The sequence below is a fragment of the Drosophila virilis genome, chromosome 3, assembly GCF_030788295.1.
Source record: "Drosophila virilis strain 15010-1051.87 chromosome 3, Dvir_AGI_RSII-ME, whole genome shotgun sequence".
Taxonomy (NCBI): domain Eukaryota; kingdom Metazoa; phylum Arthropoda; class Insecta; order Diptera; family Drosophilidae; genus Drosophila; species Drosophila virilis.
The window spans coordinates 18,825,053-18,846,601 of NC_091545.1; the positions used below are offsets into that span (position 1 = coordinate 18,825,053).

Sequence of the window (21,549 nt, forward strand, 5' to 3'; positions counted from 1 at the left end):
CTGTCGCTGCCATCAGTTGATCGACAGGATACATAACAAGATGTGGCATTCATACAAGCGTGTGAGCTACTTTGAAGTCAATTAAGTCAATCAGCACACGAAAGGAAGCGCCAAGTTAGAATGAATGGGAAGCTGCAAAGATTGCAAATGCATGAGCTCTTTGATGAATAGAAAACTCTTTACTAACATTCTGGCACACACATTATACACTTGGAATATACCTTTAAATAAGAATGATCCCTGATTTTAGATGTTCAACCTTAGATGGATAGCTAATTAATACATATATCCCATACTCTTCAATAATAATAAAGGAATAGACATGTCTCCAATTAGCTAGCGTGCTTTGAGTCCTTCTTCATTCTTTACACCAATCTAATTCCCAGCTAGAATTTGTTTTAGTGGCCCTAGCTCTAGTTACACTAGTTGCTCCAGCTAACTAAGCAAGCCGCTTTATTCAATTTTTACTACACTTAATTCATGTGTGCATGCATGCATTTGTGTGTGGCATTTGCATTGTACTATCGCATGACTTAAAACAACAGCAACAACCACAACTTACAACTCAAATTCGCATTAATTTAAAACTCAATCAAGACAATTAGCGCGCACACACGGATCCCCCCAACCCCCAATGCTGCTGCCCCTGCCCATCATAGAGTACACAAACTCCCTATATATATATGACGAACCCTGGCCCGCCACACCTCCATCTCCATCTAAATCTCCAGCCTCGTCTCCGACCGCTCAGCTACACGGGCAACGCTCACACGCACAAATCGCAGCCAGCAGGCGGCAACATTGTTGTAGGCAGCCAGACATCTGGACAGCCCAGACGGAGCACAGCTGATTCCGCTGCCTAGACGAACCAGTTATGCAGTTGTTGTAGTCGTAGTCGTAGTCGTAGTCGTAGTTGTAATCCAACCTACCTCACGCCAAGCTGCTCGCTGAGAGGCACCACCGGGCTGCGCACGCGGCCACGCATTGAGGTAGTTGCTGCCGTCGACGTCGTCGTCGTTGTCGCCGCCTGCCAATGTGTTGCATAAATGCAGCTCTCGATGTAAACATTTCAATAAGCCACACAACAACAGCAACAAAACGCCTTGGCTTCCATTGTTTCTTGGCAAACTTTCATTGAGATTTTATATGCAAAAAAAAAAAAAACAACAACAATAAAAAAACAGAAACAACAAAGCAACAAAATACAAACGCAAACAGCGAGCGGAGCGAAGCGAGAAGTCAAACGACAGCAGCGCACTTGTTGTTGTTATCCTCTTATCAGCGGGAGAGCGAGCGCAAAGAGAGCGAGAGAGAGAGCGCGAGAGTCTGTACGTCTGTTTGTTTGTGGCGAGCGTGAGAGAGTGTAGGCAACATGGTTCAGACACGAGATGCTATCATATCATGCGGCATCGCCTGCCGGGAGACCAGACCCCACACACACTGACACACACTGACACACACACACACACACATACCGACAGAACCTTGCCTTACTCACACAAAACGGATTCGAACAGCTGGTCGGTCGGTCAATCGTTGATTGCACGATCACATGAAAGCCGATCAACACGATCGATCCGAATCTCAGCCACTTGTTGCATCTGTTGCTGTTGTTGTTGTTGTTGTTGTTGTGCTTGGTTATTAAATCAGTTGAAGAGCTGCTCGCGATCGCATTGCCGAGCCGCTCAAACGATCGTACATCGTGGTCGTCGTCGCTAACTGTGGACTCAACATTCGTTCCCATTCATATTCAGTCAGTCTTTGACTAAGCGTCGCAGTTGTGATCGCAGCGGGCACTGTGGTTACTGCTACTGTTTCGGATTCTGAATCGGATTCTGATTCTGTCTGTTAGGTTCCTTCGGTTTCGGGTTTGGAGAACGCTAGAAGCTAAGCACACGCATATATTTCTATTGAACGGATACGGATGCGGTTTTGATTGCACACACTTACACACGCACGCACGAACACACACACACACACACACACACTCACACACACAATAGGCAGCCTGCAATTACGAATCTCCAGTACGAGTGCAAAAGTGCAATGTCTGGATGTGATTAAAAATAAAGTTCAGCATGTTCTATTGTTTTCGGAACCATGACGAGATCGACATTACCAACAACAACAACAACAACAACAACAACAACAAAAACAACATCGAACGGAGCTTCTGATTTTGATTAGAGAGATCGCAGATCGAAGAAGAAAATATGCAGCAATAAAGAGCTTTAATAGCAACAAATATAATCAATGTGCAATATAGCTAAAATATTTATAAAATATTCTAGAAAAAAGAAAATATCAATTAGTTCTATATATATTATAATTAAAATCAATTCAAATGCCGGTTAGTGATAATAGTTTTACACACACACATATATATATATATATATATATATAAATATATGTTATGCAGTGCAATGTTGTCAATAAATAAATAAGTTAATTTAGTGAACAAAAATGCCCAAAATGCTAGTTGAAAGTCCATTAACAACAACAACAACAACAACAACAGCTACAGAACGGATCTTCTATTGGATTTAAAAATAATACGCATAAAAAAAGGTAAGTTGAAAGTTTAAGAAAGATAAAAACGTGCACTTAAATAAATAGACGTGCGCAAAGGAATCATGAAGATAATTTAACTCTATTGATTAGAAATATGGTAGATTATTTAACTCTAGTAGTAGGTTAATACTGGATCAGCTATCAGCAGGACTTTTTTGAAAGGATTAATTATAAAATGCTTATTATGATAATTAAACTTTGATATGGGAGAGTGTGTGCTACTCTTAGCTAGATGTTAAGGTAAAATGGGTCAAGGTCGAACTTAATAAGTTTAACCTTTAGTATTCCAGATGTCAGTTGGGTAAGCATTATAATGTTTGATTCCTTAAGATAAGATTTCGCATGTATTTTCATAAATTTGAAAACCCAAAAATTGCAATTGCACAGTAGTTTTTTCCAGTGTATAATAATGTTCATAAACCGCAGTTAATCAAAAAATTATAATTAAATGTTCGCAACTTCAAAATGAAATCATACAAAAAATAAGTAAAATATATATATATATATATATATATATATATATATGTATATTATATGTATGTTTAATAAATAAACATTTATTTAACTTTGGCAAACATTAAATTGCAATTAACTTCTCAGCTCTTCTCACGGCTGTTGCTCTTGCTTCAGAGTGGAAACGGGTATTTTTCTCACTTGAATCTCATTTTTATTTATTTATTAATTAATTACTCATTATTATTTATCAGACGGTACCACGCAGCCTTTGAGTGAGAAATTTGCCAAATTGCCTGCTCTTTATAATTAACATGTTTATGATGTTCTCAAAGGCCTATTTACCTCAAGTTCATTATCAACATTAAAATAAGTTTTATCACACACACATTAAAGCCCAACTTTATTGTTAGCCTGATTTGTAATAAACACAAATAAAGTATTGTTCATTTTTATACATTTTCAAAGTGAATGTCAGTTGCTCCTTTTTCTTTTTTCTTTTTTTGTACACTTTTATCGTTGTTTTTTTTTCTTTTTTTTTTTTAAATAACGTGCATTGACCGCCAATTTTGGAGGCGATGATACATTTTGTTAATGGAACGATTATTGTGGTCTCAACCGAGTTTCGGTAATAAAATATGGGGTGTAAATACTCATTCATGGAATGTGTTTAATTTTAAATGAATATTCATTGCAAAAGTCTCTAATCAAAACAAGCTTTACTTTTGTTTACATATCCAAAGGGAAGTTTATTTGCTGAAATGTACGACAATTCATATATTGAATTTCAAGAAGTATTCCGGAAGCCAGTGTCCGTTTAAACTATTCGCTTCGTTCTTTGTAAGAAAGTAAAGAGATATAACATACGAAATATTAATCCTATTCTTTGGGATTCTAAGCCATGGGCATAATATTAGCTATTGCTGGCTCATTGTTATTCAAAGAATGCCTTATGCTTGTTTATCGGGCTCCACTTGAAAGTTCTCACACTTTTCTTCTCTATCGCCTTTCTAACGCTTCTTCAGCTATTGAATAATTCACGTAATCAACGGCAGCAACGACAACAAAACCCAAAGCTAGTTTGGTCATAACCAGACTTCGGGACTGCGGCTCTTCAGCAAATATCTAATGCGAAATTTCTCTATTATTATTTTTTTTTTTTTCTATTTCTCTATTACAATTCAAAAGCGTCGAGTGTTGAGGCCCAGGTAGGTGGAGGTTGCCTACAGACTCCCATACTCAGTTGTAGTTGTCTCAGGCGCGTCGTTGGCCGTACATTGAACTTGGCCAAACGTCGGACAGGGCTTAGCTAATGGGTTGGGATTCTAACTCTAGCTCTTTCTGGCCCACTGCTCCCTCTCTTTCTCCTGTCGTCTATCGCCGTCTATCGCTCCACGGAACAGCTGACAAATGCTATGCGCGAAAAATTGTTGGCCCGCTGGCTGGTCGCTGGTGGCTGCTGCCGGCTGGCTGTTGGCCTGCTGGCTGTTGGCCTGCTGGCTATTGGCCGGCTGTTGGCCGTTTGTGGCCTGAGACTTGGCCGTGACCATGAAGCCATCGGTTCGGTTGGGTTCCGTTGCGTGTGCAATGTTATATGCGCGGTAGTGACATAATCTGCTGATGTTGAGCGTTCTACGCTTTGGGTTGAGGTTTCTTCTTCTGTAACTGCGCAGCGGATCGCGTGGCTTTTATTTTAATAATATTATATATTTTTATTATTATATTTGGTTTGGTTCATTTGCATAAGTGTGAAGAAAAAAAATGTGCCAATAAAAAAAAAATAAAAATAGCCAAGAATATGATCAAAACTTTATGTAAATTCTGATGAAAACACAAACTTGTTTATTTCGCAAAATAAACAACGACAATATATCGGCTAATTGGTAGAACACTTTTTTCTCTCTTTTATTTTTAGTTTTTTGTATTAAGTTTATGTTTTTTGTTTTCATTTTGTGCCACATTTTAGCAACGTTCGCAGATCGCCTTGTATAAGTACGAGTTTTTACAAAGTAACTAAGCAAATGCTGAATAATTTTATGAAGGTGTCAACAATAATTTGCGGTTGCACTTGGACTTGGACGGCCTGACGCCACAGGAATCAGTTCAATGCAAACTAATTTGCTGAATTTGTCGAAATTATTTACATTTTTATTGTGCATTTTTCTTTTTGGATTTTTTGGTTTATTTTCGGGAAAGCATTCTGCGAAAGCTGTAAGGTAAAACCAAAGAAAAAATACAACTGAAGAAAGCTGAAAAATGATCAACAAATTAAGCAAAGGAATGCAACAGTTCGCGTGGAGCGTGCGACCCAATACAGTGGGCTCTAAGCCATACGAAAGTGCTTGAAATTTGGTTGTTGCCCAGTTAGAATTTTTCACTTTAAAATAGCTAAGAAATTCTGAAAAGAACCAAAGAATATATCACCGTTCAACTTCTTTTTAAACTGATCTCAAGATTCATATAGTCTTCCAAGTCTTGGTATAATTATCTTAACATCAATGTGTTTGCGCAGACGTATATCTTGAAAATGATTAATTGATTCCTCAATACTCTACCTCTACATAAAAAAACATGCCCACTGATGATACAAAACTATTTGTGCAGGTCACAAGAAAGAACACAAATAAAACTCGAAAAGTGCGTTGAAATCAAATTAAGATAAGGTCAATTTCTGTTTAGGTTTTGCTTTCGGATTAGCTACAAAACAATTTGCTGTTCCCTGATGTCGCCAACTCGTTCACTGATTTCTCACATAGGGGCTTCTTAGTCGATAGGCTTCTAGTTGGGTGACTTGCAAAAAAAGTGGAAACACGAGAAATCATAGAAATCATAGCCAGTTCAGCACTTCCTTCTTTGCTGTTAATCACTTCCTCATCTCTGGGGCGACGCGTGCGCCGTTCTAAGCGCTTCTCACTTTTCCAAGCAGCTAGCAATAAAGTAGATGAAAAAAAAAACTCGCTTTTATAATAAGAATTCTTGCGAATTCTACCAAGCACACACAGATCTCGTCTCGTCGGTTGCCGGCACCATGATTAATATGCATATACATAGATTGACTCGGAATCGAACGGGGGAATGTCTTCGCGTGTTGCTTGTCGTTAGAGCCGCGTTAGAAGCCCCCGTTCCAGTTGACTGTGAAAACCGGCTCCGAAACTGGCCGCAGGCAGCGGGAAGAAAGCATCGGGCAAGCAGAATGCGACATTAGAAAGCATATTATGTAATTTATTATGTAAGACGAGACGATGGGAAAGTTTTTGTTCTTTACTCTCAGCCTTGTGCTTTGGCTTTTGTTTTGGTTTTGGTATTTCACAATGTTGATCAAGTATTTCTCTACACAACAATTCAATGGGCCAATGCGCAAATAAATATTCGGGTTTTTTTTCGGGTTTTGTTTATCAAAACAAAGTTTACGACAGTCTCGGGGAATGACGCCTTAAAAATATATATTTTTGCCTATTTAGCAAGTTGATTGGTTTTTCTAGTTCAACCTAAAATACTTATAAATGTGAAAGAAAAGAAAGTTGTTTACTCTAGGGAATCGCTTACTCTCTGTGCCAATTTGGAGTGTAGTGAAATTAAAGCATGGAGAGTATGAGGAGAATATGAAGCAAGGTTCTTGTTGGATCTTATCTTATATTCTCTATGATGTAGACACTTTTACTAGCCCGATATTCGTCAGGTACAATCTTAATTGTAGTCATTTTTTGGGTTTATTGCCCCATTTTTCGGTTTTTTTTTTGGCAAGTCACAGTGTCTTAGGGCTTTTTTTTCACACAACCTTGAACTGTATCGTTGTTGGGTTTATCTTATCTGAAGGCTTACAGTAGAAAGACATTTGCTCGGTTGTCACAAAAAAATGTTCTTATCGTGCTCCCAAATATAATGCAAAATCTATGATTAGCAAATATAAGTGGCAATTTTTGTATAAATCAACATTTAAGGTAAGGCCAGAGACCGGTTTGGTTTGAGGTCTGTGCATGACTTCAATTAAAGGCCTGAAATTGTTTACGAGTGCTAGAAGATTTGCATAAAATAAGTAGAATATTTTATGAAAAGCATTCAAAACGCGTTAAGTCCGCCAACAACTACACCACCTCTCACTCTTTACAGCCTCCGATGGTAATGGCCGTGATACTGTTGCTCGCCCTGGCAGTTGTACTCGGTTGCTATTGCGCGATTCACAGGCAAAAGATCAGTGCGATTTATTTGAAGCCGCTGCTAAAGAATACGCCGCTGGAGGATTGTTATCATGCCACGCCCATCGAGCAGCGAAAGCGTCGCAGCATCTGGGATATACCCGGACCGCAGCGGATACCATTTCTGGGCACCAAATGGATATTCCTCTTATTCTATCGGCGCTACAAAATGACAAAGCTGCATGAGGTCTACGCAGGTGAAAGACTCTAACAATTCTGTAGAGCACATGCCCATATTCTTCTTTCTTCTTTCTTCCCGCTTCTCTCTTCGATGTGCACACTACAGATCTGAATCGACAGTACGGTGACATTGTGCTCGAGGTGATGCCCTCGAATGTGCCCATTGTGCATCTATATAATCGCGAGGATCTGGAGAAGGTGCTCAAGTATCCCAGCAAGTATCCCTTTCGCCCGCCCACCGAAATCATTGTAATGTATCGACAATCCCGACCCGATCGCTATGCCAGCGTGGGGATAGTCAACGAACAGGGACCGATGTGGCAGCGACTGCGCTCCTCGCTCACCTCCAGCATCACCTCGCCGCGCATCCTGCAGAACTTTCTGCCCGCCCTGAACGCCGTTTGCGATGATTTCATTGAGCTGCTGCGTGCCAGACGTGATCCCCAGACCCAGGTAGTGCCAAACTTTGAGGAATTGGCCAATCTGATGGGTCTGGAAGCCGTTTGCACCTTGATGCTCGGCAGGCGAATGGGCTTCCTGGCCGCCAATGCCAAGCAGCCGGAGAAGATAAGCCAACTGGCGGCGGCTGTCAAGCAGCTGTTCATCTCGCAGCGCGATTCATATTATGGATTGGGCCTGTGGAAATACTTTCCCACCAAGACGTATCGGGAGTTCGCGCGCGCCGAAGACTTGATCTATGAGTAGGTATAAGATGCTTTATGTGCAAGCTACCATCGCAGCCATGTCTAATGCGTTGTTGCAGTGTCATCTCGGAGATCATTGACAACGAGCTGGAGGAGCACAAGAAATCGGCGGCCTGCGAGGATGAGGATGCAGCGGGCTTGCGCAGCGTATTCCTCAACATACTCGAGCTCAAGGAGTTGGACATACGGGACAAAAAGTCGGCCATTATTGACTTTATAGCCGCGGGTATTGAAACGGTCAGTGATAAATATACCGATCCAGATATTAAGATATTCCAGTTTTGATTCGACTTCGCCCAATTCCTGGTGCTTTCTCAGAAAACTGTTTTGAAGCTGAGCCTTTCTTTGCTAACCTATTATTCTCAATCCATTCTCTCTCTAGCTAGCCAACACCCTGCTCTTCGTGCTCAGCTCCGTGACAGGAGACGCTTCGGCTATGCCTCGTATACTCGGCGAGTTCCTTGAGTATCGGGACACGAACATTCTGCAGGATGCGCTCACGAATGCCACATACACCAAGGCGTGCATTCAGGAATCGTACAGGCTAAGGCCCACAGCCTTCTGCCTAGCACGCATACTCGAAGAGGACATGGAACTCTCCGGCTACTCCTTGAATGCGGGCGTGAGTACTCAACGCAATTGATGCAAGATATATGCAAATCGTAGTTTCTAAAAGTTTTTTATGTCATTTTTTTTTTGACATTCTAATCCCTAGACTGTGGTGCTGTGCCAGAATATGATCGCCTGCCACAAGGACAGCAACTTTCAAGAGGCCAAACAGTTTTGTCCCGAACGCTGGATAGACTCCAGCTCGGGCAACTTTACAGTGAATGTGGACAGTGCCAGCATCGTGGTGCCCTTCGGCGTGGGTCGACGCACCTGTCCTGGCAAGCGTTTTGTCGAAATGGAGGTGGTCCTGCTGCTTGCCAAGGTTAGTCAACGCGGTTGCTCACCGATCAAATATATGATAGATACTAATGTTATCATTATGTGCAGATGGTGCTGGCTTTTGATGTCAGCTTTGTCAAGCCGCTGGAGACGGAATTTGAGTTTCTGCTAGCCCCGAAGACGCCGCTAAGCTTAAGGCTACGCGATCGCGAGTTATGAAACGCATTGATCATAGGAGTTTGTATCCAATATAAGCCCCGAAAGGTATTCAACTCATATAGCTATACGCTCCCAATTTGGAACCGATCAATAGGTAAATCCTTTTCCCGTAAAAACATTTTTTTTTTTTTGGTTTTTCTTAATTCGAGAATATTCACATCCCTTTAAAGAGCATTAAGTATGGGTACTCCCGCAAATACAGGGTATCACTTTAAGATTTCATCCAAAAAGTATGCTTTAAAAATGTAACTTAAAAATACTTGAACTAGATTTTCCTTATTTTCATAAAATTTCAACAATGGAGCGTCTTTCATATGAGCTAAGCAAAAACTTAGTAAACATAAAAACAAAAAACAAAAACAAATATAACCCAGAAATCAAAACAAAAGTGAAGAAAACACCAAACTGTAAATAGAAGAAGAGTCTAGAGAGTAGAGTCCATATAGATTCAGTTACCCAGACCGTAGCTGTCTCCGTATAAGTTTCATTGTGTTGTTGTAGCTAGTTATTGTTAATCTTAAGTAGCGGCAATTATTTTTGTGGCCTGTAAACGGAAAGACTGTATTTAAGTTTTGTTGTTTCAATAATGAGGTGGCACGTAATGTAATCTGTATAAAACAACTAATTCGTAATGCTCTGTACAGTTAACCAATATGTATTTATTCAAGTTTTTTATTTCCTAGTTTTCTAGCTGTGTATATTTTTGTTAAATGATAAAAAGCAAAACAAACAAACAAACAAACGAGAGTTAAAAACAGTAACGAAAAAATAAAGTAATACTTTTGAACTGTGTTTTTAAATGTTGCGTAATTTTCTTTGTGGGCATATTTCGCTCAGCCACAACAAAATTATCATTTGGGATCAGTTTTTTAAGACAATAGGAAACCTTAAACTATAACGTAAACTCATTAATTCTAGCAGTGGCCAAAAGAGATCGGTTAACCCATGTTCTCCTGATTGACGCTTAAGCTTTTGCATGTTTCGGATTCTTGACAGCTGGTTTTAGGGCTATTCCACCCATAATTCCATAATTTTTGTCTAGAATAACCCTTAGCCACTCCGAAGGAAGCGTCAAATAGACAGTAGATAATTATGAGAAGATTAGACCTTGGTCCTATAATTACCCTACCGAACTCTGGTCTACTAAGGAAATATATGTCGTAGTCGATCATCCGAGAGGTCATCTGACACCTTTCTTGTCCAAGGCTACACATTAAGTGCCCTTCTCTTGGCAGATTTGCTGTTTTAATAGGCTATCGGCCTATATTACGCTCCGCTAGCTATTGCCTGTGCAGGGCTGTGGTAGCCTGAGCCTTATAGGCACCCAAGCATATAAAATCGAATTACTATAACATATGACTACTATAGGTACATTCGAAAGTAAAGCTTTTGTGTAAAAGCACTTCTATAGCACAAAAGTACCTAATTTATTGCCAGGCCTGAATATTATTATTAATAATTACCTTTTTATATTTTAAAAATCCCTACAAGAATTGCCTAAGGCACTTTCTTGTTCCTACAGTTAGAAGGGAAATTATTAGCCATGTCAGCAAACCATAGCACATTGTAGGCACGTCTCACATATTGCTCAGTGTTTGTGACTCGGCTATTGTAGTGTTGTCTGATATATTAGTCAAGGTGTCCGACTGTATGGCTTGTAACTCGGCTAAGAGGCTAACTTGGCAAATTACACTGGTGGACAGTTTGATTATATTATAAACTAAAAATCTAGTTTAAATATGAACTTTTATTGCCATTTTTGCAATTTAAAAAAAAATCAAAAATGTTTTCATAATATATATTTGTATTCTTTGATTTTATAAGTTGTGCATTCAATTTAATGTGCATTAGGTTTCTAAACATGTTTCAAGCGCTTGTTCTCTTTGTTTGCTTAATTATGCTCCGCTCTTTGTGCGGCTCTCTCTCTCACTCTTTCTCTCTCACTCTTTCTCTCTCACTCTTTCTCTCTCTCCCTCTCTCTCTCTGTTTGTGGGTCTGGGGCTGGGGCTTGGGCCTGAACGGCTTGGGTTTTAGGTACGTTACAACAGTTGACGTTGGCGTGTCGTCGGTTTCAGTTTCAAACTTTCCCGATTGAGCAGAACAAAAATTGAAAAATAAATCCTATTTACTATAAAATTGCGCGCTTGAAATTCAGACTGTATCTGTATTTGTGTCTCACTGTAAACGTGTTTGTGAAGAATACTAAAAGCTAACAACATAAATTGGCTGCACTGTTCTGCACCTTTAATAAGTATTAGCCAAGTACGCAAATGTAAAATATGTTGTAATACCCACACACACACACACACACACACTCACATACACACACACACACACACACTCACATACACACACACACACACGTGAACTAAAAACCTGTTTGTTTTAGAGTCAGCCAATGAAAACTTGTATGAATTAAAACTAATCGTAACTAACTTGTGGCTATACGCAAAAGTGCATCATTTACTATCAAAAACGAGCGAGTGCCTCAGACTCCAGACGGAGTTGGGGGGAGGAGACGAAGACACAGATCTTTGCTCTCATCTCCAAGATCGATGCTCTCGCCGAGTGTGCAGCCCCACCCGAAAACTAATTGTTATTGTGGTACAGTAAACAGCCAATAGCAATGACAGCCACAAGAGGAGCGTAACAAATTGTTGCTGCTATTATTAGACTTGCTAATTATGCACAATTTACACTAGTTAACAAATTGTTGGTTTTATGATTCACAACTAGGCGCATACGAGAAGATCTGTGGAATATAGCGAAATGCAAGCTTTAGGCCTGAAATGCCAACTATTCAAATGTCTAGGGAAGAAATGTCTTGGGCAAATATGAAAAATACTTAAAGTTCTTTATTTAAACAGTTGTTTTAGACAATTAAAGAATAGTTTTCTTTATTCAAAAAGAATCCATCTTAGTGAAGAAAAATTCATGCTTCTCTTTGATTCGGAATATTTAAATTGAATTTCAAGTATAGATATCTTAACATCCTACGCACACAGCAGATTTTACTAACTCTTAGATAAGCTCTTATTCTCTCTGTATTATTCTAGAATAGCGGCTAACACTGACCTTCAGTGTGGCTTTGTCATTGAATTCGCCAATGGGGCTGCCTAGGCAACCGCTCGAAGCCCAACAGCCCCTACCTTAACTCAAACTGGAATAACAAGTTGCATGTCTGAACCGGCTAACACCCAGCCAGGTTGAGGGGGTGTGAGTCCAAATGAGGTCAACAAAATGCGCGCTAGAAAATCGCAATTCAGTTTTCATTGTTTTCCCTTAAGCAACAACCCGGCCCAAGTACAGTAGGCGCCTACGCGAACCGCCCCATTGAACGTGTATCTGCCCAAAGCCAGTTTGCCAGTTGGCCAGCTGTGCATATCAATGCAGTTGAGCTGTGCCGAGCTGGATTTTGCATGAGAAACAAGTTTTGTTGCGCTTTTCAATGAATCCAGAGAGGATCTTGACAATGTTCACACTTTGCTATCCTTTGGCACAAATGAGCTGCAATTAGCTGCAAATAAAGTGAAAGAGCAGCAGCGAAAAAAAGCCACGCCACGATACCCTGTCTGCAAGAATGACAGACCAAAACAAAACCAAACAAAACAACAACAAGAATAAGAAGAAGAAGAAGAAGGAGAAGAACATTAACAACATAACTGGCAAGTCGATGACCCAATCCGACCAGACCAGTTATAGGGCTGCCCGCCAAGCCCTTTCAAGATGCCTGCAACAGAAAGCGAAACGAGGTTAAAGCACACTGCTGGCCAAAATATTGGGCACACCAGCAGAGAGCGAGAGCGCGTCTGTCTGAGCGCGAGTTTTGTGGCTGCGCGAGCGCAAAACAGGTGTGGCTGCCTCTCTCTCTCTCTCTCTCTCTTTCTCTCACTCTCTTGAGCCGTTTCCCCCAGACACTCTCCGGTCCGAGAAAACTTGTTCAACTGGTCAAGCGATTTGTTTACATTATTTTGTGGTTGTTTTGCTCGCTGCGTTGTTTGTTTTCATTTTTCAATTTTTTTAAGGTTTTTTTTTTTTCTAAATTGCTTGGGGTTTCGTCTTTTTGGTTGGCTTGGCTAAAAAACGTGAGAAATTTGTTAGCAACATCATGAAAAGTGTTGTCGTGTCGATTACTCACTCATTATTCAAACATTATAAAAATTATTTTGTCTCGGCAGTTGCTACCAAAAATTACTTAAGCCCAATTTCGTAGATTTAATCGTATTGCAACGAGCTTAATCATGACTCAAAATGACATAATAAATACGAGAAATGCTTTTTTTTTTTGACTTTAGGTAAAAAAACGACATTAAAAAGCTTTAGGACGAAAAATATTTGTAACTATTTTATACCCATTGAAAATAGGTAAAACGGGTATTATGTTTTGTTGCAAATGCATGTAACAGGCAGAAGAAAGCATCCCCTACCCCACAAGGTATATATATTCGATCGAACCATATGCGTCGATCTCAGAGCCTATTAAGGCTAGATGCAAATTTAGGGCAACCAGCTTCAAGTTAAGGATTAAATTACTTTAAATGTTATTTAAATTTGTAAGATTATCTTGAAACAAGAAGAAAGAAATAAACTTAATAATTGTTAAATTTAATATAGGGCATATCAGACGTCACTATTTCTCTCCCTGAATTTTTACAAAGCAACACGCAATTGTTTGGTACCTTTAGAGCTTCAGACCCTAGACACTAAAATATTTATTGGTACCACAAATTAGTGTTAACTAACAACAACAATGCTCAGTCACTCTTTCCCTCTCTGTCTCACCCGTGCTTTGTCTTTCTTACTCGAACCTGGGTGAAAGTTTTTCTTCTCGACTTTGATTTGAATTTGGGTTTAGGGTTCTGGTTTTCCCGCTTGAATTTTAATTGTTTATGCAGGTCGGGCGGGTTAAATGTTTACTGCGCCCCTCTCCACCCACAACTGTGCCGCGTTTATGGTATTTATTTTATTGTACGTGCTATTTGCAATTAGTCTTAATCAATGCGCAACGCCAATGGGGCATGAATGAATGCCCCGAATAACTGAACCATGCAGCGAAATATAATGAGTATTGTGGAAAAACAACAATAACGGCAAAAGTGTTGGCCTGGCCAAGTGTCGCATTGTTTTGCCTATTGCTTGAACTGTAATTATCAACACGTCATTAAATGGAACTTAGAAGTGCCATTGAAAGCGACATAGCTATCTATACATACATGAAGCTGACGGCGGCCTCGACTGATTGACCGACAGACACACACAGCCCGAACTGTAGAAGCTTAAATTGTTCGACTTTAAATTTTAGATTAACAAGTAAAATGCATTAAGACATGCATCGCACTGTTCCTATAATTGTGAAATAATTTAATTTAAACATGGATGCGAAGTGTTTGTTGTAGTAAAGCTTGAACTGATTTCTATATGCCCCATTCTGTAAACAAAATAGTTTTTTTTTTCATTTTATTCAATCAACAAATTCAATTTCAACTGTCTAAGTTAAAAGGTAAAGGTTAAACGAATGGAAATTGTGTTTTCATGTACGATAAAAATTTAATTTTCCCAAGAGCAGAATATGTCAAAAATTGAAATCAAGAAACGTAGCTCAAGCAATGTCGGACAATACACGCGATCAGAATTCCTCAACACTGGTTTTCAATAACATGGCATAGTTGTGGCAGTCGAATCATCTATCAGACAACTCATTTGTATGTAGTTCGCACAGTTTTGGAATCACTTGGAATTGCACCCACACCCAGCTATGACATCATTCGCTAGCCAGACAGCCCTTAGGAATTAGTCCCGCCAATCAATTAGACGCCAATTGCGAAACAATTTGGAAGTTATGTGGGAGATGCCAACAATTGACACAAATACCCAGCACATTGCGTGGCATACAACACGCTCCACTGCGCACCCGAGCTAATAACGAGTATAACAAATAACCCAGAGCCAAATATGGCAGATACGTCTAAGCCCAGAGATACTGAAGAAATTCTTTAAATTGTTTATCGTAGGCAATCAAACAAAAGTTTAAAATAAATAAACAAAAAATAAGACGAACGAGATGAGTTACTTGCGCTCCATAGGTACCTATTATACTCTATAAATGGAAAGCTTGGCTGACTGATCGAACGAAATCCCATTGCCCAATTGAACAGTTCGTTAATTGATTGATTGATTGATTGATTAATTCATCTAACCAACAGAAATCTCACGCGTCGAAATGTCGCCGGCGGATGACAATTCCTTTGCCACAACAAGTGGCAACAAGAAGGCAACCTACACTCTGATATCCATCAAAGTTGTGGAACTGGTGAGTCTAACTAATAAAGTTGAAAACAAATGCTGATATTAACACTAGCTTCAACTGATGCACTAATGTTTAGAAACAGAGGAACAGACTTAGAACTTTACATTTGTATTTGGAATATAGTTAAAAAAAAAAACAACTTTGAGTGACAGCTCCATGATGGAAAATAAGTCTAAGAAATATGGCTAAAAAAAATTTAATAAAGCAATGAAATATATGCATTCCATTTGCATGTATCACTTGTTGCAGACATCACTGTACAGAAAGCAGCAAGTTGTGCAAGGGTATTCAATCTTCGGCAAACCGAATTCTTAAAATCGTTTAAAATTTAAAAATACAATTATATTAAACTATGGATTGTATCAATTGATTTGTTTCACCATATAATAAACTGGATGATTCTTTGATATATTTTTGGATTTTAAAGTTTCTAAATGTGGTTTAAATGGTTCTTCTACTTACCAGTGTCTGTTGATATGTTGCCTGGGACTAATAGATGAGCCGGCTACCAACTCGCATTTGCGTATATTCATCACACCCAGGGTCATGGCGCTGTGCTATGTGACCTTTGGAGCACTGGCGATTTACACGGCAATCTATTTGATCATGGCTCTGTTTGGAGATCTGTGCGTACACTTAATCCGAGTCTAACGATTTTTTAACAATCCTTGTTCACATTGCTGCAGAACACCTTGGCGCACCGCAACGCTGTGGTCTCTGGTGGGCTTTGTCCTTTTTGTGGCCGTGACGGCGCTGTTGTTCCGTGACTGGAGCACCACCAAGGATCGCAATTATTGGCATCCCAATATGCATCGCCTGGATCTGGTAATGGCGTCCGCATCCATATCGCTGGTCACCGCACTGGTCTACCTGCTGGACGTGCTGCTAACCATTCGCTTTGGCGTGCACGGCGATTTGGAATGACATGGCGTTGGACCGTTCCAGTCTCTGGCCTAGTGTGACTGTAATATTTACAGAGCTTAGACGTAAGCTTAACCCACTCCCAGCTAATTGTAACAATTGTTCAGAAGCACATGTCAAAATCTGTACCATATACATCATAATTGCCATCATTGAAAGATAATGTACAAAACGAATTGTAGGACATTTTTATAAGTCGAGAAATATGCGTTGAAGTTTCGCTTACAGCCCTTAGAATACGAATCACGAAATCTTTTCTTTCTAATCTACTTAACATAAGTTTTTTTCACCGAATATTTTTGTAACAAAAGAAATAAATTTTCACCAAAAAACCATATGAAAATTTAAATTTAAATGGTGTAACGAACCAATCAACATATACATATATATTCACACATAAATGAACATAATATATATATATATTTTTTTTTTCTGTATTGTAAGAGCTGTTTTTTTTTTCTTCAGTTAACAACTTTATGATTTAAGTTACTTCAAAATGAAAACCAAGCACTAATATTTAATTATTAACTTGAAAACGTTATTGAAAATTGAATAGTTATTTAAATTATTTTATAGTTTGAGAGGGTTTCAACAAAACTATTTTAATTAAATATGTGCCTTCTATGCGAGATCTCAAAATCGATCTTCATAATCTGCGCTTGGCTTTAACGTTACAAAATGACAATTTAGAACATGTTTCCGCAAGCTTGTTGACATAAGGCACAAGCATTGTTAAGGAATTAAGAATTAAAGGCAATATTTACAATGAATTAACGACAAAAAATTTCTTATAACTGATAACATATTAACAACATTTCGAGTAGCTGCTCATTTTATAGAAATCGTAAAGTATTTCTCAATATCCTGATCATTTTCAATCATTTTCAGGCTGTGAAATGTTTCTTTAATGTAACATTTGCACACATCGCCATTGCCTGTGGGCAAAAAGTTCATATAACTGTGGTCCATATTTCGTAAAATGTTTTCTCTGGGACTTACCTAGGCTGCCGTCGCAGATACGTTGCGTGATCAGTTTGGCCAGGGCCTTGAACAGCTCCCTGGTGGCTATTTTACGCTTGTAGTAGGGATTTAGCCACTGCACCACAGATTTGCTGACATCGTTCTTTTGTTGGTTGATTTGCGGTTTTCTTTTGTCTTTGGCTGCCTCCAGCACTGGCGCGGACTTCTCCTTTTGTGGCACATCTTTAATTTTTGGCTGCTGAGCCCCAGGCTTTGTCTTCTCTTCGCTGCGCTCCGGCAACGCAGCAGACTTTTCTTTTTGGGGTTCAGCTTTAATATTTGCTTGCTTATTTTTTTGTTCCAGCAATTGCCGCGCAGTCGTAAAGCCACCAAATAGCGACAGGTCGGGTTGCTGCTTTTCCAGCTGCTGTTCACCGTTCAACTCCGACGGCGACTGCTTTTCTGCCAACATTTTACGGGCGGTTGTGAAACCAAGTGAGTCTGTGCTCGATTCCGTTTCCTCTTTGATTTGATCTCGATCCGCTGCAATTTCCGAGCTAAATTTGCAGCTGGCTATGGGCTTTGCTGGCTTCTTTTGCACCTCCGGCTCCAGGTGTGAGACACGCGTTTTGCGGTGCGTATCGTAGCTGCCATCGCCATTTGGCTTAAGTCTGTATTTTCTGTGCCCAAAATCAATTTCCAATTGCTCCTCACTTGTAGGACTTTCTTTTTCACTCTGTTGTTTTTCCTGCTTTACTTTTGGCTCTTCGACTGCAGTCTTTGATGCTGTCTCACACGGAGGGTCTACGACCCTCATGGGCTCGTCGTCCGCTTCCTCTGCTGGTTCTGGTTTAACAGAGCACATCGGCTCAGTTGGATCTAGCGATATTTCTTCTTTCACTTCCTGCTTGACTTTGACAAGGAAACTGTCGATTGACGTTTGCTTGCTTTGATTCTCTTTGAAACCTTTGCGCTCGCGCAATGCCTTTGGCGGCTCCTTCAGCGACTGCGGCTTTTGCTCCTCCAGTTCTTTCAGCTTGCGCTCATAGTATGCTACACTGCCGCCAGTCCAGACGCCTTTGGCGCTCGTTTCCGGTCGCGGCACATAGTCTACAAGGATCGGCATTAGCGTCGTCTTGGCAGTTAGCTGTTTAATGCTGGCCAGCTAAATGAATCCGATTATCAATGGCATGTTGAAGGAAGGCTTTAGGCTGTCAGGCTACTCACCTGTTTGGCCAACGCATGTCGATACATGTTCGCCACACGCTGTTGCCGGAACACCTCATACTCAAGCTCGACTGCGATGGCCTCGTAGTCGTTGTGTCTTAGAACGCTGCGTGGTTGCTGGCTCGACTCGCTCTCACACTGCTGCACATTTGCCTTGAGTGCATCTATGATGGCATCCAGGTATTTCTCTCGGCTCGTGTGTTGTAGTCCGCTGATTTTTGTCTCTGTTGACTGCGCTTGATGCACACGCGCTATCTGCGTACTTGGCTCCTGCTCCAGCTGGCGTGCAGCGCTTAGCTGTTTGCGGAGCTTAAACTGTTCGCGGATAAAGTTCTCATTTTCCTTTTTGGCTCGTTTGGCTAGAGCCGCGTGACTGTGTTCAGAGTCTTGGTCAGAGCTATCACTGGCATAATCCTGAGCTGCGCGTTTGATTCCCGCTCGGCCACCTAAAATGCCAAGGCAGAGCCAACGAATTAAAAGAGTTACAAAGAATCCTGGCACTTAACATACCCTCATAAAGATCGGCGCAATCCGCAAGTGACACGTGCGACTTGAAGCTGGCATCCATGCAGAGCTGCTGAAACGTCTCCAGTGCTTTCTCAGCTTGTTTTGGTCTCTTGCACACATCACATTGAGCGCTGCAATCGGGTGTGGGATCGCCGAAGTAATCGGCAAAGAGTTTGTGCCGACAACGCGTCTGCTCACAGAAGTCCACAATGCGCTCAAACTGGCGCAGGGCGCGTTCAGTGAGCAGCTCGCGATCACCACGACCCCGAGCGCGCTGCGCATCGTTTTGCAGCAAAAAGCGTATGGAGCGCACATCTTCGCGTCCATAGTAGAGACGGCAGTAAGACTGAAGGCCGTCGCGACCCGCGCGACCTGATTCCTGATAGTAGGCGGCAACATTTTGCGGCACGTCCCAGTGGATGACAAAGCGTACGCTGGGCTTGTCCACGCCCATACCGAAGCTGTTGGTGGCACAGATAATGGGCTGATCGCCGCGCATCCAAGCCTCCTGGACTTCAGTGCGCTCCGCGGTCTTTAGCCCCGCATGGTACGCCACGGCGCCGACGCCCTGCTTGGATACGCCCACCGCGACCCGTTCCACCTGATCTCGGGTGCGACAATAGATGATGCCACAGCCTCGCTTTGGCTTTGGCTCTGCCTTAAACTTGGCTTCATCACCCAGACAGTGCTGGGCGAAGGCGGCCAAATGTTGAAAGTCATCCTCAATGGAGTTCTTGTACACAATATCGTAGTATAGATTGGACCGAAAGCTGGGTGTACTGAAGTGCGCCACGGGCTGGCGTAAGCGTAGCTGCTTATGAATATCCTCGCGCACCTCCAGCGAAGCCGTTGCCGTGAGCGCGAGCCAAACCACATCTGGATACTTGGAACGCAGCTCACCCAGCTTCAGATAGTCAGGCCGAAAGTCATGACCCCACTGGGAGACGCAGTGGGCCTCGTCAACTGCGAAATAGGCCAACTTCTTGTGTTTGTACAACGAGTGGAGCAACTCCTGAAAAAACTTGGTTGCTGCCTGCTCGGGCGTTATATACAGGAACTTGATCTTAGTCTTGACGGCCCGCAGATCCATAATGACACGCTCGCGCTCCTTGCTGCTCATTTTCGAGTTCAGCGAATCTGCCTGCACTTTGAGCTTGGCTAGGTGATCGATCTGATCTTTGATCAGCGCCAGCAGCGGCGAAAAAACAATCGTCAACTGATCCTCGCATATCAGGCCTGGCAGCTGAAAGCACAGTGATTTGCCCGATCCTGTTGGCATTGACACATACACATCCTGTTTTTCTGCAAGTTCGAAATATCCGTATAAATAAGTAATTTACGAACTCCTTTCAGGTTCTGCTTACTTTTCACGGCGCATGTGACAGCCCGCTCTTGCAGCTCCGATTTAAAGCTCTTGTGGCCAAAAAACTTTTCGAGCGCTTCTTTTATACCGCTTTTATCCGTCATTATAACGCTGGCACTTAAAATCAGACAAAATTAACAGAAAAAACACATTATAAATGAATTCACATTCCCGAATTGTTGCGTATTTTATTGGCGTGAATGCCGCCAAAACAGCTGTGATAGCGATGGAAGAAGCGATGCTACAGGGTTGTAAGCGATAGCCCATTCAATAGCGATGTATCGCTTATCGCTAACATTAACTTTACAGCACAGCTGATAGCAATCATGCATTACAAGGCAAAAAAAAAAAAATTTGCTAAATTATCTTATATTATTTAATAAAAACGAAATAATCTGTTCTTACCTTCTATCAATTCATACTTTCCGCCAAAAGCTGACTGAGCTGCTAATTTGTCGTTTGCGTACACAATAATTTCACCATGGCAACGTGCTGCCAACTTTTCTTCCGAATTTGAATACAAAAACAGCCAAGAATATTGCTGTCCATGGAAATGCCGAATAATTTCAATTGTTTTGCTTATTGCTGCACCGGTATTGTAAGAGCAAATGCATTTAACAGGTAATCCATGTGACTTTTTATCAGCGCCAGCAGTGGCGAAAAACAACTAATATAGGCACATCAAGCCTGGATACAGAAGGCATCGCGATTGCCCGATCCTGTTGGCATTGAGTTATACACATCCTACTTCTTTGCAAGGCTACAATATCCGTGTAAATAAGCACTTTACGAATTCCTTTCAGATTCGGCCTGCTTTTCACGGTGTATGTTACACGATCTTGCAGCTACGATTTATAGTTCTTGTGGCCGGCAAACTTCGCGCACCTCTTTTATACCGTGTTTATTCGTCATAACAGTGCCGGCACTTGAAATTAGGTAAATTAAACAGAAACTACACATATTAAATTAACTTATTCCCGAATTGTTACGATTTTTTTTGTCGTGAATGCCGCCAAATATTTTCTTATAGTGATGGTAAAGGTGAAATTTCAG

General features: G+C 41.0%; 3 protein-coding genes across 5 annotated transcripts; 2 read left to right on the forward strand and 1 right to left on the reverse strand.

Annotated features, from left to right (window-relative positions):
- The first annotated feature begins 1,249 nt into the window (after window positions 1-1,249).
- On the forward strand, window positions 1,250-9,994 carry shd (cytochrome P450 family 24 subfamily A member shade). Of its 2 annotated transcripts, XM_032434960.2 has the most exons (7): window positions 1,271-2,568; window positions 7,135-7,417; window positions 7,507-8,101; window positions 8,164-8,341; window positions 8,487-8,726; window positions 8,820-9,035; window positions 9,101-9,994. In XM_032434960.2, exons 2-7 carry the CDS (start codon window positions 7,141-7,143, stop codon window positions 9,209-9,211), a joined length of 1,617 nt encoding a protein of 538 aa, XP_032290851.1. In that variant the 5' UTR covers window positions 1,271-2,568; window positions 7,135-7,140; the 3' UTR covers window positions 9,212-9,994. The 2 variants fall into 2 exon arrangements, with proteins under 2 accessions (XP_015031410.1, XP_032290851.1); XM_015175924.3 differs by lacking the exons at window positions 8,487-8,726; window positions 8,820-9,035; window positions 9,101-9,994 and having other exon boundaries at window positions 1,250-2,568; window positions 7,507-8,105; window positions 8,164-8,278.
- Window positions 9,995-11,255: 1,261 nt separating this feature from the next.
- On the forward strand, window positions 11,256-16,774 carry LOC6624117 (uncharacterized). 2 transcript variants are annotated; one of them, XM_015175926.3, is made up of 4 exons: window positions 11,256-11,473; window positions 15,415-15,521; window positions 15,984-16,144; window positions 16,205-16,774. In XM_015175926.3, exons 2-4 carry the CDS (start codon window positions 15,432-15,434, stop codon window positions 16,440-16,442), a joined length of 489 nt encoding a protein of 162 aa, XP_015031412.1. In that variant the 5' UTR covers window positions 11,256-11,473; window positions 15,415-15,431; the 3' UTR covers window positions 16,443-16,774. The 2 variants fall into 2 exon arrangements, with proteins under 2 accessions (XP_015031412.1, XP_002047884.1); XM_002047848.4 differs by lacking the exon at window positions 11,256-11,473 and adding an exon at window positions 15,258-15,294.
- Window positions 16,775-16,987: 213 nt separating this feature from the next.
- RecQ5 (RecQ5 helicase) lies at window positions 16,988-21,513 on the reverse strand. The gene is made up of 6 exons (XM_002047849.4): window positions 20,902-21,513; window positions 20,498-20,613; window positions 19,137-20,435; window positions 18,627-19,072; window positions 17,439-18,564; window positions 16,988-17,374 (listed from the first exon to the last, which is right to left on the reverse strand). The coding sequence occupies exons 2-6, from the start codon at window positions 20,598-20,600 to the stop codon at window positions 17,268-17,270; spliced, it is 3,081 nt and encodes a 1,026-aa protein (XP_002047885.1). The 5' UTR covers window positions 20,601-20,613; window positions 20,902-21,513; the 3' UTR covers window positions 16,988-17,267.
- Window positions 21,514-21,549: the final 36 nt, after the last annotated feature.